We start from the raw sequence: 17,772 nt of genomic DNA, 5'->3' as shown, positions 1-17,772 counted from the left end.
CACAACAGAGAAGAAAGAAAGTGCAAAGTAGACAAGTAACAAAGGCATAAGAAATATTTATTGCAGTATTTGTTACACCAGAAGTGTTGGGGGTCATTTTTTCTTGTTGTGTTCTATAACATCAAAATCTATATTAAAAACAAAAAACCTCCCCTGCATATAAGCACAGACACTGCATTTCTTTTCAAATAAATAATGTCAATTTCACAACATGGGTAAAAAAAAAAAAAAAAACTGGTCAGAACTCAGGTCGGCTGAATAAATACATTTGGTGCTACATTAAATTCCAAAAACACTTTATTAAGAACATAACACACAAATTTCCAACACTGACTAGTTTTCAGAACTCTGTTCAGATATAAACAGGTTTTAGTTCAACTATAATACAGTGTGAGTAAAAATCAAACAACTAAGTTTCCACAACGTGTCTTCCTCATGTGTTATTTCTATTTTAATTAAATGTGTCCCATATTCCAACAGATCAGTGTTCCCATATCCCTTCCCTCATTAGGTCCTTACGTGTCTTGTTCACATGAGGGTTTTGTCCTCTCCCACTTCACAATACTGTATGTAGGTTTTGGCTGCAAAGTGTTTGTGTCTATCAGCTCTTAGTCCCGTCTTTTGCAGCGTATAGTTCCCGTAATGTATGTGCCACTTTGTTCGTAAGCTTCTGTCCGCTCGTCAAGCAGATTTTCTTGTAAATAATGTCCGACTCCTTTATAGCGTCCATCCAAGGCACCATTTTGCGACCTTCCCGTTTCTTTGCCTCAGAACAGGGTCCGGTGTAAGACCCAGACATCAAGCGTATAATATAACCAGACTTGGTTTTCTGGATGACCCTGGCAATCTGTGGTCTGGCTTTGAATTTGGGGCAGCAGATAGCGATGATGTCCTTGACCTCAACTGGCTCCTTCAACTGACCTGAGTTGTCTGCAGATTCCTCATCTTTCTTTGATCGGCGCTGTGGATTGGGAGTTATTATAGTGTTATTATAGTGTGTGTATGAACACAAATTAGATACACACACAGCTTCATGCAGAAAATTGCAAATAAAAAAATATAAATTTGACTTAAGGCTTTGAAGATGACTTACTGCAGGCGGGGGTTCATCGTCACTTTCCTCATCATCCGTGTCCACTGGAGCACGTTCCTGATGGTGGTTGTGGTTCCGCGGTTTAGAAGCGCCCAGCAGTGCAGATATGGCTTTGTTTCTGGCATTGGCATTTGCTTCGCCCACCTCTTCCTCTTCATCTGGATCCAAGTGCTCCATCAGTACCTTGAACTAAGAGACACAATTTATGTCAATGCACCATTTCTTACCCCTGGTACTTGAATCTAAATCAATACTACTTTTTCTGAGGGAAGGTCGTGTAGTGCTGAATACTTACATCAAAGTACTGTTTAACAATGTGCCTCTTGGTTTCTTGGCTGAGATCTGACTTGGTTAGATTGCTGTTCAAGAAGTCGAGAGTCTGACGGGGGTTGAAGTGCACTTTAGATTTCCTGTTCACTGCCTTTTCATACACTTTTGCCGACTCAGTGGGCGAATACTTCTGGATTTTGCTAGAGTGCAAAAAAAGAGATTAGTTTGTCTCAAATTATCAACTGCAAGTGATTTTAAGAAACAGTTAAGGTTCCTCCAGTGGTTTACAGTATGTGTTGTGGCCTACCTGTCTGAGAAGCCGTACAGATTCTTCAGATGCTGCTTCAGCACCAGCAACAGCAAGATCCCCTGGGAAGCCCTGGCAAAATCCAGCAGAGGTTTGGAGTTTTCAGGTAGTCGATACATGATTGTATCCACATCTTCCACGTCAGAGTCAGAGTCGGGGTGCGTTGATTTCTTTTGTTTATGGAACGCCTCCTCCTCATCATCATCATCATCACTGCTGCTGGTGGATTTGCAACTGCTCTGCTCATCCTCCCTGTCTTCATCCTCAGAGCAATACTTCTTCTTCTTCTTCTTCTTCTTCTTTTTAGTCTTCTTTTGCTGCGGTGCAGGCTCTTTCCGTAAAGACTACAAAGAGAAACAAATTAAAATGATCACATAGTGCACAAAATCAACCAAATAAAGAGGTCATAAGTAAAATGAGAGCTTCAGTACGAGAAAATGTCGATTCCAGACTAATCTAAAGGTTTCTTACTTCCTTGAACGACTGAAGGAGGTTGCTACCAGACACAGACAGAGTAATGTCTACGTGGTGCATGATGAAAAGAGGCTCCTCCTGTGTCTGGAAAGGGAAGCAGGCGAAATTGTCTGCGATGAACAGAAGCATGTTCACTTCCATCTTCTGCAGGGGACCCAAAGTACAAAACAAGTTTAGTCTTCATTAAAGTAAGTCACACCTGCCAAATGTTCCTGTAATTTCATCGAGCACATTGACTAATCCTGTACACGAGATGGACTTACAGAGCTGTCATCAAATAAGTTGAGGAGGGAGAGGAGGAAAGCTCTTCTATACTGTCGGTTCGCACGGACCATAGTGTAGAGATGAGAGCACAGGGCTGCGTCTGCGTCGTCCTGACGGAACCCTCGGATCACTACGTCATTGGTTCCATTAATGGCCTGCTGCACCTTATAGGACATCTTCATCCCTGCTACAGCCTTCATCTGAGAATTCATTAAGAGATAAAACATGTCATACAAAGTCACCTAATTAACAATAATAATACAGACACCAATGCACTTTATGCTATTTAACAGCTGGAAACACCAAGATCTGACAAAGTGAAGGTGACTTCACAGTGACAAGCCTCCATCCCACTTCGCCACTCACATGGATGAAGCCGCAATATTTCTTGTCAATATCCACCAGCTGCTGATCAGCCTTGTTCTTCATGGTAGTCTCAGGGTCTGTTCCCATAGCAATCAAGTAGGGAACACACTGAAAAGAATAGTTGCACATGTGATAACCGCTCACGATGTTGTCAAGTTAACACGCACACAGTGAGATCAAAGAAAATGGTCACAGTCGTGTCTCAGTTTTCAGTGGAATGCAATTTCAGTAGGTACCTGCACAGGATGGACGAGGCCCTGGCTGAGTGTCAGCGTGATGACGCTAAGGGCAAAGTGCCGAACAGTGGACTGTGTGTGGAAGAAAGCCTCCAGCACCTGCTTCAGGTAAATCTGCATTATGGAGCTGCTCATGCCCGACGAGATATCGCCCATTTCCTTCAGATCCTCCTGCTTGGCCACTGTGTTCCCTGGATAAAAGAAAACAAGCATCTACCAATGTTCCGCACACCTGCTCAATGTTGATTCCTCCTAAACAAACGAAAGCGTTTAAACTCACAGTCGCGATCAGCCTCCTGCATGCGGCAGTCCTCCTCTTGTAGGTATGTTTGCAGGTTCTTTAGCACCTGGATCTTCAGACTCACCATGCTCTTCTCTTCGGACAGGAGGCTGTTATACAGAACCTTCACGTCAGGCACAAACATGAGCTCTGGGTGCATGATGAAGACGAATCCTTGAGAAACAATGAAGAAAATGTCAAACTGATGCACACATCCTTGAGGAAGATGACATTAAATTGTAAATATGAGATGAGGTTCTGTATACCTAGTCCTATAATTGCTTTGATCTGGACCTCCTCATCTTCATGAGTGGTGAAGTATAGCAGAAGTTCCAACACTTTGTCTTTGATAACAATCTAAGTAGTAAAGGAGATGGAAAGTCACAAAAAGCAGTTCAACAGCAGTTCTGCACGCAAGCTTGTTGAGGAGTTTGTACCTTGCTAGTGCCCTTGAATTCCTCCATATCAAAATCACAGTGTCGACACAGTGCTCCCACAGTGAACAGGCAGCGCAGCAGAGCAGGTTTGTTGACAGGCAGCGTTGCGCTGTTGGGGTCCTCTAGGTGTTGTGTTTTCAGTTTTGCCAGAGCTCCTAAAAAAAAAGACACACAGACAATGAACACTTAAAAGACAGCAGTTAAGATTCCCCTTAGTCTTCTTGGTCATATACACATCGTACACATATTCCTTACCATAAAAACGATTGAAACAGGCCCAAACAAACTTGTAGTTATGTGTGACTTTGTTCACAATAGCACCAAGACAGCTCACACAGTGCTGTACGACCTGTGAAGCAGAAAACAAAACATATGGTATGATGCTGAGGACATGTTATCAGCTCAAGGTTGCACACTTGTCTCTGAAAGCCGTAAAGGAGACAGACCGTCATGCCATATTTGATGATGAGCTTCATCAAGTCCTCTTCTATAGTTGAGAGAAAAGTCTCGCTGGGATTCTCCATCAGTGGAACAACCAGCTCCAGGATTTTGGCCACATTACATGTCATCACAAAGTCGTTCTGAGTCTAAAATGACACACAAACACACACATAAGTCAAAGCTGCAGAGGTCAAAGCTGAGGAGCCAGCTGGAATATGCTTTATGAATGAGTCTACTGAACACTTGTATTGTCATTTGTGAGCCACTAGATGGCCCTACAGGACATAGGTTTTGGGCACTTTTGTATGGAGATGATTTGTCTTATTTTCAGTAAAACACGCTGAAGATGATTTGGCCCTTACGTTGCAGCTGGTGGTCAGGTATGGTTGCATAGCCATGGCATGTTTGACCAATAACTGTGGTCTGATCTTGGTAAACAAGTGGAGAGTGGTGATACACGCCAACAGCCGACCAGAGTTGACCCCTTTATCCTCACAGTCTGAAACACAGAGAATACACTGACCTTTATCATAGCATCTTTATAATCATTTATATAAATCTAACAGCCTGTACATTACAATTGTGTTGAAAAAAGCATTTGGGTTCTACCTGCAAGAGATTCTTCATATTTCAATATGTGTTCCACCAGATTGTCCACCAGCTGAATGCAGGCCTTCTTGGCAGGTTTATGAGCAGCCGCCTCCTCTGATTTCAGCAGCTAATCATGATTAAGTCAGAAAAGAAGGTAAACAAAACAGCTGCCATGACCACAACATGCAGTCAAGATGTCGGTTACTTACATTTAGCAGAAGCTGCTCGAACCAGTCAAAGCCTGAATCTTTACATGCTGACACCTGAGATGAAAGCCAATCACGTTATTAGACACTAAAATGTTTCCTACTGGAACTTTAAAGGTACTGAAATGTCACCGTATGGCACTTACAACATCTGTGATGTTCAGGATCTTTCTGGTCATGGCATCTTTATCATGACTGGGTGTAGGGGTGAACCACAGTCTCTGGAATGTCTCATTCACCAGTTTCTGCATGGGCAAAGATTCTAATCTTAAATCTGTATTACATATCAGTAATTTCCAATAGTTAAGAGTTACAAAATTGGTTGAAAATATGTATAAAATATATAATATACACACCTTGATTCCCTCTTCATCGTTGACTCTTCGGATCATTTTCACACACATCTCAGTGATTTTGTTGAAGTCGGGCTGTTCCAGACAAATATCCCTCAGGATTTTAATGACTCTCTTCCTCACACTAATACCTGTGTCCTATGGAAAACCAAAGGGAGGAGAAGAACAGCACAGTGAAGTCACTCCTTTGCACATTCTTTTCATTAGTTGTAATGCTAAACAGAATTTTTTCTAAAAATGTAACAGATGGTTGATCTACTTTCATATGGCCTTTAGGTGGCAGTGTGGAGAGGATTTGACCTCAGCTGAACTTTTGCAGCATAAATATACTTGTTGGTAGGGGCTGGACGAGCAGTGACAAGGACACAGTTTAACTTTGGAATTCATTAACACAGTTATGGTTTATTGTATATTGCTTACTGCATGTGACCACATCAATAATAAATTAACCACCAGAGCAGATAATTACACATGACAATGATACACACATACTATGTCAAATAGCAGAGAAAAGTGTCTTTACCAATATCCTTTCAATGAGCATGTCATAGTATTGCTCGGTGAGCTGAGGTCGACTTAGGACAAAGCGGCCAAGTAGCTCCACAGCTGCTTCTCGCACACTGGTGGAGCTGTCCATGAGGCGACCATGGACCCCACGCTGCATGTCCAACTGAAGAAAAAACACAAGCAGCATCTTTGAAACAGAGGAAAATCTTACTAAACATGAAAAGTTGTGTCCCGGCTTATATAAGGGCACTTACACGAGCAAGAATACTTGGGTCCACAGCCACTACCTCTGACAGACACTTCATGGCTTTAGTTCTGACTGCAATAGCACTCTCACCCAGCACTCTCAAGATCTGTCAGAGGACAAAGAAAGACAAATAAGGACAGAGACAGGACGAATGCAGTTACGGCCAGTATGAATCAAACTCTAGATCATGTTTGTGTTCTAATCATTCTCTTACCTGTGATAAATAAATATCAAAGCTCTGTGCAAAAGGCCTCATAGAGGCCAAATATTTCACGATCAGACAGGAGTCATCATATACTATAGAGTCAGTGTCCCTGAAAGAAAATTCAATAAGGCAATTCACTACCAAGTGGGTAGTCCTTGAGTATAGAAAATGAATACAGTGAACCACAGTGAGGCAGCAGCTACCTGACTTTCGACGGCGGCGTCTTGATGATCTTGCGGAGGAATTTCTTTTGCGCCTCGGCCTTCTGTATAATTCCCCCACTTGACTCCACGTCCTTAGAATGATGTCGGTCTTTTGAGTCCTCATTCTCACATGTGGACTTCATCACCTTTTCTGCCTCATTTGCGGTGTCCCTGAACCACTGGGCAAGGTAAAACTTCCTGGCAAACTGGATGAATTAAAGGAATGGATAGGTTCTAAGACTTGACAACAATTCAGGCCATGATAAATTAATTGCACTGTAAATATAGTGAAAATCAAACTCCCACCACTATAGATGGCTCTGTCTCCATGTTTTCTTCCAGGTAGCCTAGTAAGGCCTTCTGGAGCTGCTGGGTCTCATCACTGCCTGGAGTCTGTGAAGAAATCAATAAAACAGAAGCATCTCCAAATAATTCAATAACATTGCTCATGTATTGTAAATACATAGAGGGAAACTTTGACTACCTCTTTAAGGATGCGGTCGATTGCCCTTTGGTCCAATTTACTAGTGACATCATCTTTACGCAGACGGGATGCTACAGTGCCCAAGTAATCCAGTGACGCTACTCTGAGGGCCATTTCTGTTTGCTTGCTACTAAACTGGTGAACCTGAAGCATGAGGAGAGAAGGAAAGTGTAAATAGTAAAACTACAACACTTCAAAAAGACAACAACAGAGCCTCAATGGCCTTAATGAGGCTACTCACCAACAGTCGCCCCAGTAAACCGAGCAGCAGTTCAGCTGCAGGCCATTCAGGCCTGTTCACTGTAGCCAACAGGTCGTGGACAAAGTTCTCAAACAGAGGGCGGTAGTCTTCCTCTCCCTGCTTACTGCCACACCTGAAACATAGTTTTATAGAGTCATACTGCTGTCTTTTTAAATAATTCAAGTTCACAACCAAGCTCATTTAACACATTTCTAATAATGGCTTACTTCTTGAGAAAAACTGATAGGAAGTTCTGCGATGTCCTCATGGCAGTTTCATAAGAGTTTATGATGAGGGCATTTTTATCAATTTTATCCACCTGGGAAAAGATATCCAATATGTAAAACAAACATATTTCTCATCCATGTTTGGGTTGAATGCTAGATGAATGCTTCGTCCCTACCTTCTTATCATGATCATCCTTTGTTTCTTTTTCATAGGGGAGGTGAACAACACACTGGATGAGCTGTAGAACCAGAGCTGTAACCATCTGGATATACAAGGGATCTCCTTCCTGATCACAGCAGTTGAGCCTAGCAGATAATGAGCAAATAGCACCCTCAGGTTTACAGAGTAATGCAGGGGCTTCAATAAATAAGAGCTCTCATTCGAGTCACTTTACAGAGGAAATAGTCAGTTTAGATGTAGCTACCTAAAGTTCCTTAGGATGCGTTTACTCGTGGGAAGTTTAGCCAGGGATGTGAAGATCTCCTCAAGAATGAGCTGTCTGTGCTTCTCGTAACGAGAGAACACCTGAGTGGCAAACACAAGCCCAGCATTACATCAAAACACAACAATAGAGACATCTAATCATATACTGAACACACATTGAAGCAAGGACAAAATTCAATTCTGAAATGCTGCTTTAAACCACACCATGGTGTACTTACTGCGGTGACAAGTGAGATGGCACATAGCTGCAATTCACTGACATTCTGCACAAAAAATGGTGTGATACCCAGATTGGACACCTTAATTTAAGATACAGAAGTAAAAAAAAGTATATTAGAGCTGAAGGGTTAAAGAAATTAAGGGTTTGTTAAGATCATCTGGCCAGATTGAGACTCACCTGGAGGATGGTGATGTCGGTTAGAAGCTGGATCTCCAGGAGCTCGGACAAGGAGCTGACAATGCCACACACTTTGTTGTAGAGTGTGACCGCTGTCTTCTGTTTATGGGTGGAGGACTTTGCTCTCTTGGACTTGGGATTCTGGACGCCACCTTTGTGCAGAAAAAGAAGAGGAGATTAAAAAAAGGAAAACGTGATTGTCAACTTGTAATGAATAAACAAACCAGCAGCTGACCTCCATGTGGATCCGCTCGGTAGGCCGGGTCATACTGAGGATACAAAGAGTTTTGCAGATGGAACTTTGTGAACTGCAGCACCCTCTCGATCACATCCTCTATGTAAACGGCCTTGGGCATGTGTGGGGAGGTCATGATGTTGAGGGCGGTCAGACAGGCATCAGCAGACTTTGTCACCCGCTCCATGATGAGGTCCCTCCACAAACGCTCTTCATCCATGGATTCGTTATCCTAAAAATTCCAGGGACAGCAGTTAAAAAAAGCGAGCTGCTGCAATGTTTGGTTGAAATGAAAATTCATAAACTGACGCAACTAATTCAACACCTTTTTTTCTTGCTACTCATGCAGCTCCAGCAGAGAATGAAAATACATCACTTGCACTTTAAATGGGCAAACTATGAGGCTGACAACTCACATGGTTCAATAATGTAGAAAGTTTGACGCTGTCCTGAATATTCTTCTCCAGAATGTTCAAGATTTTCACCAATTTCTCAGCTCGTACCTGTGGATCAAACACACTTGAACTAAACCACAGCTAAATATTAACTGTTACCACACCATGCTGCAACAATTCGTACACATGCACACGCACACACACACACACGCACACACACACACACAATCTTTTTACCCTGTGAAAGATGCCCATAGCTTTCATCTTTGCAGAATCGCTACACAGCTCTCTCAACTGGTCCTTCCCGAGCAAGAGCTCCTCAGGGATCTCATCATCATCTGCACAAGGGGACACAAAGATCAAATCTTTTCACTCACCATTTACACTCACACAAACCCTTACAGACTGTGTATAACTTAGAGCTTACCTGTGGCAGCGTGGTCCACATCATCAAGGCTCTGAAGAATGATGTCCAAACTCGCTTTGAATCTCTTAAATATGGCGGAGTCCATCATTTCTATTAAATAAGTTAAAAAGTGATTAACAAAACCATGTGGGACGTTTGAAAAGTTCTATTGGCAGGAAAAGTGAGGAAATATTACCCTCTAGTGTCAGCTTGGGTTCATTTGCCTTTCTGTGTTTATGCTTGTGCTTGTCCTTTTTCTTCATTCTTTTGGCAGCTGCACAAAAACAAACATAATAAAAAATATGAGTCAAAGGACAGGCAGTAACAACCTTAGTGCCTTGTCTAATCTTCTTGGCAAATTATGAATGGAGGAATGAGTAATGCTTGAGTCATTTGGCATTAGAAGCATTGAGCATGTTTACAGTGCACTTACACTGACCTCCATACTACTTCTAATGAAAATCCTCAAAACAATGCATTATTCAAGATTGCCTAGAGATCTGTTAAGATAGGATTGCACATGAGCGAGATAAAGACTCACATTGCTGAATAAATGAAAGCCTGGATTAAAGTATAAATGTAAAAAACATTGGATGCGTTTTTCTCTCTCAAATCTACAACATCTTTAATCGACGACATCTGTTTGGTATTATCATATATTCTAGGCATTATGGTGCTGCTCTACTCTAAATGCAATATCAACTGTATGCAATGCAATATCGCACAATCACTCAGGCTTGGTGGCGGAGCGCCTTCGTCTGAATCCTCTGCTGCCGACCCGCCGGGACGACCTCTGGAGCCCAGGTGCTGTTTGGCTCGCTTCCTCTCCTCCTGCTTCAACAACTTCTCCTGATCCTTCTTGTACCTTTTCCGTGCGGCTGAAAGGATAACGGAGCAAAGTTGAGTCACAAATGAAGTGTGACGTGTATGATTAAAAAGGGTCTCTACTCTGGGGCAGATCTGAGCTGGCTCATCTCTGCCCTACAGGCACCAGAAACCTTCCTTGAGAACTTCTGTTTCATTTTGTTATGTCACTACTTGTTGAAAATTACTAATTTCAAGGTTTACTACTCACATTCATTTTCTGAGTCGTCCTCATGCTGGTCTGGGTCCACCTCAGCACACTTGGATCTCTTTTTGACCATGCTCCGCCTTCGCTTGTTCGTCTTTGACCCCTCATGCAACGACTTGGTGGAATCTATTTTTGGAGGAAGAACAGTTGCCCAGATTTAAGCACAGAAAAATCTAAACCTCAGCAGCAGATTCTACAGACTGGTCAACATCCTTAAGAAATACACTGAATCATACCTCTGTCTGATTCATCAGAGGAGGCCAACTTTCTGGACCTGGACCTGGGTGGAGTCCTGCTCTCCATAATGATTTCTTTGACCTCGCCGACAGAGAGTCTCTGAAGCACGACGACCGGCTTCGGTCCTTTTTCAAAGTTCTCCGCCAATGACACACTCTTCAGTTCAACCTGGGGCTTGTTCAAATCTCTGTTTACCTCCTTTACCTCCTTTATCTCCCTTCCCTCCTTTATCTCCTTTACCTCCTTTATCTCCTTTACCTCCTTTATCTCTTTTACCTCCTTAACCTCGTTGAACTGGTTGACCTCGTTACCTCGGTCAATGTCTTTCCTGTCCCGTTTCAATTTAGGAATTACATAGTTCCTCAAACTTCCTGCCTTGGCATCCGGTGGGTACAAGGGGAACTCACTACCTTTTTTTAAGCGATGTTGCATGTTTCTGTCCTGGCAGCTAATGTTGTCATCCCTACACTTCCTCTCACTGGATCTCTCTGGCATCTGTTGATCCTTGAGCTCAGAGGAACCTTTCCGTTCTTGCTTCGCTCTGTCGCCGTCACGTTTAGCATGTGTGTCAGCAGAGTGTCCATTGCGGTTGACCCCAGAGAGCTCAGTAGAACCTTTTCGTTCTTGCTTCGCTCTGTCGCCGTCACGTTTAGCATGTGTGTCAACAGAGTGTCCATTGCGGTTGACCCCAGAATCAGTCTTGTGTTTCCTTTCTCTGTCTCTGTCTCTGTTTTTATGTGTTTCTCTATTCCTGTCTTTGTCCTGCCGATGAATGGAGTTTTGCTGCATCTTGCTCATCATTTTCGGAGTCTCAGGTGGGCAGACACGGTCCCGTTCACTGCCATGAGTCTTTTTCTCTCTGTGGCTGGAGTCTGAGTGCTTCTCATGTTTCCTTTCTGGTTTGTCTGGCTGCCTGGAATCTGAATGTGCCTTGCTGCGGTCAGTTTTGCCGTCGTGGCGGTGCTTTGATTCCTGTTTTTCCTTCCTCTGGTTAGGAAATTCTGATTGGCCACCTGAGTGAGGTTTCCTGGAGTTTCCAACATTTTCTGTTATTATCCCAGCTCTGCTTTCTTTAATTTTACCTTCCTTTCCAGTTCTTTTTGACTTTGGTTCTTGTAGACGGCCATCGCATAAGTTCTGTCCTTCCAAAACCACTACAGGTTCAGGTATCGTGTCAACAACTTTATCTTCCATTCCATTTGTATTTGACTTCAGTTGACATAGGGGATCATCATTCGAGGGCACTCCTTCCACGATCACAACAGGCTGACTTTTACCTCTGCCAGCTTGCTGCAGATCAATACTGACCATCAAAGATGGCCGACTGCGACCATTACTCGATATAGTTGTCTTCTGGGGTGTCAACTTGCTTCCAGCATTACCCCTTTGTACATCAGGCCATCCACTGGCAATTGCTGGGCCTTCGGCTCCGGCTTCCTGAGGATATGAGTCTTGTTTGCGTTTCTTCAGCGGCTTGTCTGCAAAAAAGAACAATATAGCTTAAGTCTCTACAAAAGCTGAGTCAAGGTTTAAAAATACTAGAAGGCACAGGGCAAAGACAGAAATTCACCTTTGTCCTGAACTCCTTTGGAGCACTGATCTCTCTCAATGGCTGCATGCTCCATTCTCTCAATCTCCGCAAGTGTTTCAATCTCTTCATCATCATACACAACGCCACTGATGGCCTCCTTGACATTTGGCTGCAGAGACACCCGTGGACAGGCAGACTGCTGTTGAGATAAGTCCCGGGCTGCCTCTGACAGGAGATTGTTGTTATTTATTAAATCAGTGTCATGGTCTGAGTCGTCATCTGCCCTGAGAGGATGTTCTCCAGACTCAACCCCGTCTGGACACTTCAGCCTGGACAGTCTTATAGTTAGCTTGGCTGAGCCTTTCATTGGAGAGCTGACAATGTCATACAAGGCATCTTTGTCCATCTGGTCATTTTGCTCTGTTCTTGATTCTTTACGATTCTTTTGAGACAGCATTGTTTTTGCAGTTTCTACACCCTCAGCAGGGAAACCAGCAGACCGCGGTGATGTAACTGGAAATGAGGCAGCTCTCATGGAGGGGACACTCTCCTGTTGACAAAAGACACTTGAAATTACATTTCAAGTCAAGAGTCAATATGTACTGGGGTTCAGTTCAGGATCCTCTATATTACCTCATTTCCCAGTCTTTGGGCCACATTTATGTGATCTTCATCAGAACCTGAACTCACAATATGATTGGATGAGATACTCAAGAGCTGTCCAGGAACGACACCACCAGCTACTGAAACAGAGAGCGAAAGCAAATCCATTACTATTTTCTTCTGTAATTACAACATAGAAATGTCTACACATTAAGAAACCATCTACATGAGATAAAAAATCTAAATACTGCGATGGGTCACATGTCGGCTTATTTTTAGTTTTTTAATGTCATTGTCAAATGTGATTCACTCAGTTTCAATGGTTCCTACATATTTTGGCTCACACACGGGACCATGCAGTGTTTAGATTACTGGGGTAAAGATGCTCATAAACCTTTGCACTCATGCAGGGAGCAGTGACTAAGCCTTTCAAGTAATGCCTAGACCCACACTGACACCGATGCAAATTCTTACTGGGGGGTTAGTGGGAAGAACAGTCGTCTACTGGCGGCCAATGAGCCGTTTCATTAAAACAGCAGGAGGTTAAATGGGTTTGGGTCTCCACATTGGCAATTTGGAAGCTGCTGCAAATGGGGATTATGCATGCACAATTTCCCTTGATGCAACCGCTTATAAAATCGAGATATGAGATGCGAAATGTAAATGCTACTGTCAGGCAAAGCAAACACGGACATGTAAGAGACAGGAAACAGAAGAAACGCACAGAAAGAAATTGAAAGAATTGTGTGGTGATGCTCACAGATCCATAATTAGCAAGGTCATCTTGCAGGTGATGCAGCTCTGTACTCACCTTCCTCAATCTCTTGGTGTTGAGAGTAACTGGGTGGATGACTGCACTGTATGTAGTTTTCAGGACTCTGTGGGGTGTAAGGGCTGGGCACAGGGCTGCTCTGCTGAAGCACAAACTGAGTTCCTGACTCAGACTGTGGAGAAGTAAAGCGACTGTAACGAAGGAAGATGAGAGGACATTATTGTATGAACGGTGCTGTTTGCAACTGCAGACGAAAACACACACACGCGCTCTAATTATAGTAGGAAAAGTAGGCTATGACTGACTGACTGCTTTACCTAGAGGAGTTTTGAGGATCAGTGGTTTGCTGATAGTTTGATGCTGGACTTCCATGCAATTGATTCTGAGATGTGTTGTACTGGTGGATCATGGGCTGCTGCCTGACACCTAAGAGATGAGGAAGAGCACAACAATGAAAGACATGGAAACACACTAACAACAACACTGAATTATATAAGGTAAACACAATAAAATTAAGTTAAGAGAATAACATTGATCAAGCCAGGCATTATAAGGCCAGTTCCAGCTTCAAGACATTAAATTATATATTACCATTATACATACAGGGTCTTCCCTACTTTGGCTTGAAATGGCTTAAAAGAAAAGATTTAAGACGTGTTAAAAGTGCCTAACCCGAAATGAAATGGACATAAAACAAAACAGCCCCAGGGCTCCATTTGGTGTTCTCAGTGTTCACTGCAGAGGACGCCGTACCAGCTCGCTCTGTGATTCTGACGCCATAGACGTTGCTGCCTTCTTCAGCACAGATGTGTCACCTCTTGGGTAAATCTGGCCAACACTGTTACACCCAGAACAAGCCTAGGTAACTTTCCTACCCAAATTACAAACTCAAGTTTACGCTCAAAGGTACTTTCTAAAATGGAGTCAAAAAACGGCGTTGCCTCTGATGTGACCTGCCATCTTGTCTGACTCTTTATATAGGCGACAGTGGCGTCACCAAACTTTAACAAAGTGATGTCACTAAACAAACAAAATGATGCCACCAAGTAAAAAAGTAACAGTGATGTCGTCGAAATTAAGTAAAACCCCTGTATATAAAGTATATGTATATACTAAGATTGTATTTCTTTTAATAATACATTCCAAAGCTTGACGGATGCTCACTTTCAAAAGCAAAAACATCTTTCTGAATATTAATGATCAGTTGATGGAGGTGAAGGAAGAGTTTGTATCTGTAGCAGAACATGAGTATTAAATTTGTGATATGCTGGCACTTTGCATAAATTTGGCAAACATTTTACAGGATCAGAGGCACTGCGCTAATTTATTCATTTTGGCCTGTGGCACAACCTACAGGACCATGAGGCCAAACCCTGTGTTTGAAGGCCACCAGGGGTGACACTTTCTTTTATTGTAATAGTGTTCCCAAAGCTGCATCCAAGGAACCTTTTTTAGAATGAGTTAAGCAGTTAAGTTATTTTCCTTTATTTTAGCTGATTACTCTACTCCTCTAAGGAGTGTGTTAGATTAACTTCCCTCTGACTCTTCCTAGGGTGGAACAGGGTATGGTGATCTCAATAGGAGCTCCAAAAATCATAAATTCTTGTTTACTATTTCTAAATGTAGTACATACTTAACCACACTCTACATGCTCACAGCCGTAACACAACGGATGATTCAAGTAATCAAATAATGATTTACCACATTATTAGTCGCTTAATGGCTTCATTACTAGATTAAAGAAGTCCTTCTGACCCGGGAAATGCTTCTGATGATTTGAATGAATAGTGAGCTGCCAGTGAAGAGGATGTTAAGCATACACTGCAGAGTGGCAACATCTCAATGTCTCCTCCTTACCACCCCAAACCTTGTACTGGGCTGACATACTTTTCTCCCTGAAGATTTTGGGGGTCCTGGATAGCACATTTTGTAGCAGCATTGGCATATCCCCCTCTGGCTCATCATTCTCCAAGTTTTCCTTCAACTCTCTGGAGAGAAAATTAAGAAAGGAGAAAAGTGGTACATTTACACGGCTCACCCCAATTTATAGCTGTTTCCTACAATTTCACTCCATTCTGACACAAATGATTACAATGCTCAGTTCCAGCTTTCGCAGTCATTATAATCACTTTTGCTGACTCACTCGCTTCTGCACTTTTTGTCACTGTGATATTTTCAACATAACTTTAGTATGGGGAAAGTTCAGGGAATCAGCAGCAACTAGTATTACAACCAGGGGTGGGAGAGGTACTTACATGTGCTCAGTGGAGACTTGGTTCAGGCTGTGGGCAAGCTGGGTCACTAGATCCTCGTCCTGACACACTAACAGGCTCCTGGCCTCTGCAGAGATCCTACCATTGTACAGCAGACTCTTAGTAGTGGTGGTAGGAAAAGGAGAAGGCAGGGGCAACTGGGTCAACACTACAACCATGGTGGGAAGACATGGTGGACCAGGTGGGAAATCCGAGGAAGCATGGAGGAGAACAAAAACATTGATTTAGAAAAAGGTTGGAATATGTGTCAAACAGCCCAGAGTTCACACAGTTCAACACTTTTAATGATACAAATACAATAATACTAACATTCACACCTGTAAATTAACCACTCATACTGGTAATATTACTTGACCCTTCACTAGAATCCATCAGTACTCTACTCATCAGACTAATTTCACTTTGCTACAGTAGATTTCTGTAGAGTTGACATCCTTTACTACATACTCCAAAAATATGCACTCACAGTCTGTCAGGGTCACGATTCCAGCAAGCGTAGTAATGGGAGCATGAGGCATATCACCATTCATGCTGAACATGGGGTCAGGAGGTCGTGATGATACAGGGGCAGCTTACTATCCTGTTCCTCACATCTCCAAACCGCTGTAAACACAAGTTAGTGGGTTAATGTCATCAGATGTATTAAGATATTTACATTTGTCATATGGTCAAGTGTCTATGGATACAGAACCATAGGGAATCTGATTTGTCAGTCAATGTAACGTGACAAACAAATTGCGTACTTCTTTGTGTGTTTTGTTTTGTACGGACACGGAAGTACGGTTTCATACCTGTGTTATGGATATACCTGTGATTGGAATAGTGCCTGAATCTGTATTTTTCCAGGCACAAACTCTGTAACAAGGGCTTAATGTTGATTCAGCCTCAAAAATATAAAGTAAAATAAAGAGTAATAGTGTTTCCTGCCTTATATGCCAGCGGTCTCCTCGTCGTGGAGGTGATTATCGCCAATAACAGCTTTGTTGTCCACACCTGCACGAATGCTAAGCTAACGACTCTCCTCTATAAACAAGCGACATCTGTGTATGTTTGATTTGTCAACTTGCCCAAGTCGTGTATGCAGCCTGGTAACAGAGACGTGTAGTCAATAAACAAAGAACAAATATGTGTCCTTTGTGGTGTATTACAGATGAACGCGTCAGTATAAAAATAACAAAATTAAACGACAAATAAACGACTTAGGTTAGGTTTCCATTTCTAATTAGCGCTAACTAGCTTACCTGTTTGCAATACTCAGAAAATATTGTGTTGCTGTTTTATTGTCGTTCATTGGCAACAGTTCGTATTAAAGCCAAAGGTGCTGTTCAATCAACAATAGGTACACCAACAAGACGAAATACTATAACCTTGTAGCTGTTTACTTGCTTATTTATTTATATTTTCTCATTAAAGGGACGTTCATCTTAAACACAATCACCTCGCTGCTAGCCGGGTAGCTGTGCTAGCTGGCAGAGCGTATCCATAAGTTGACAAGCTAGCATCATCCGGTGCGCATCCAGCCGGGCTACAGCCGCGACTCGCCCGCACCGAAGCTCCTTTTGTCCCGAAGCTCTCGTGTAAAGGCGTCCGGTACCTCCAACATTTGCGCTGTGGCCCTTAGTGGACGCAGCTCCGGCTCACAAAGTGGACCCCGGACTTGCCTAAAGCGTAACCCCGACCCGACGCCAGGGCGCGAGAGATACAAGGGAAAGGATCTCGCCAGATATTAGTCATATGCCCGGTTGATTCATACTGTTAACGACTCTCGGGAGCAACACCGGTTGTGAAATGTGTGTAAAAGCAGCTGTCGTTCTTGAACCGGGGTTATTTACCTCTGGATGTGATGAGAAAGAGAAGTGGTTCAGGAGGAGGAAGAGGAGGAGGAGGAGGAGGACGGGGAGTAGGAGGGGGAGGAGGACGGCAGCTGGAGCTGGAGAAGAGACTCTAGCTCCCCTCTCCGTCCTACGGTACAAA

General features: G+C 43.0%; 1 protein-coding gene across 3 annotated transcripts; it reads right to left on the bottom strand.

Moving 5' to 3' along the window:
* Nucleotides 1–40: 40 nt before the first annotated feature.
* Nucleotides 41–17,674, bottom strand: LOC143011100 (nipped-B-like protein A). Of its 3 annotated transcripts, none has more exons than XM_076163796.1 (46): nt 17,631–17,674; nt 16,265–16,401; nt 15,781–15,946; nt 15,413–15,513; nt 13,843–13,951; nt 13,565–13,716; nt 12,784–12,893; nt 12,190–12,700; nt 10,619–12,097; nt 10,386–10,508; nt 10,036–10,188; nt 9,507–9,584; nt 9,332–9,421; nt 9,142–9,242; nt 8,926–9,012; nt 8,510–8,741; nt 8,275–8,426; nt 8,096–8,176; nt 7,858–7,958; nt 7,609–7,738; nt 7,433–7,524; nt 7,206–7,338; nt 6,965–7,108; nt 6,787–6,873; nt 6,481–6,686; nt 6,287–6,386; nt 6,080–6,178; nt 5,842–5,988; nt 5,322–5,456; nt 5,112–5,210; nt 4,969–5,022; nt 4,778–4,886; nt 4,531–4,667; nt 4,174–4,314; nt 3,983–4,076; nt 3,728–3,882; nt 3,557–3,647; nt 3,291–3,464; nt 3,011–3,201; nt 2,775–2,882; nt 2,408–2,608; nt 2,142–2,288; nt 1,671–2,014; nt 1,389–1,563; nt 1,094–1,282; nt 41–961 (listed from the first exon to the last, which is right to left on the bottom strand). In XM_076163796.1, exons 2-46 carry the CDS (start codon nt 16,335–16,337, stop codon nt 602–604), a joined length of 7,941 nt encoding a protein of 2,646 aa, XP_076019911.1. In that variant the 5' UTR covers nt 16,338–16,401; nt 17,631–17,674; the 3' UTR covers nt 41–601. The 3 variants fall into 3 exon arrangements, with proteins under 3 accessions (XP_076019911.1, XP_076019913.1, XP_076019912.1); XM_076163798.1 differs by having other exon boundaries at nt 12,784–12,890; XM_076163797.1 differs by lacking the exon at nt 17,631–17,674 and adding an exon at nt 17,237–17,623.
* Nucleotides 17,675–17,772: the final 98 nt, after the last annotated feature.

The sequence above is a fragment of the Genypterus blacodes genome, unplaced genomic scaffold, assembly GCF_046128005.1.
Source record: "Genypterus blacodes isolate CSIRO-AG114 ecotype Tasmania unplaced genomic scaffold, CSIRO-AGI_Gbla_v1 ptg000133l_1, whole genome shotgun sequence".
In the NCBI taxonomy this organism is placed as follows: domain Eukaryota; kingdom Metazoa; phylum Chordata; class Actinopteri; order Ophidiiformes; family Ophidiidae; genus Genypterus; species Genypterus blacodes.
The sequence above is the reverse complement of the archived record's forward strand: the minus strand, read 5'-3'. Positions and strand labels throughout refer to the sequence as shown.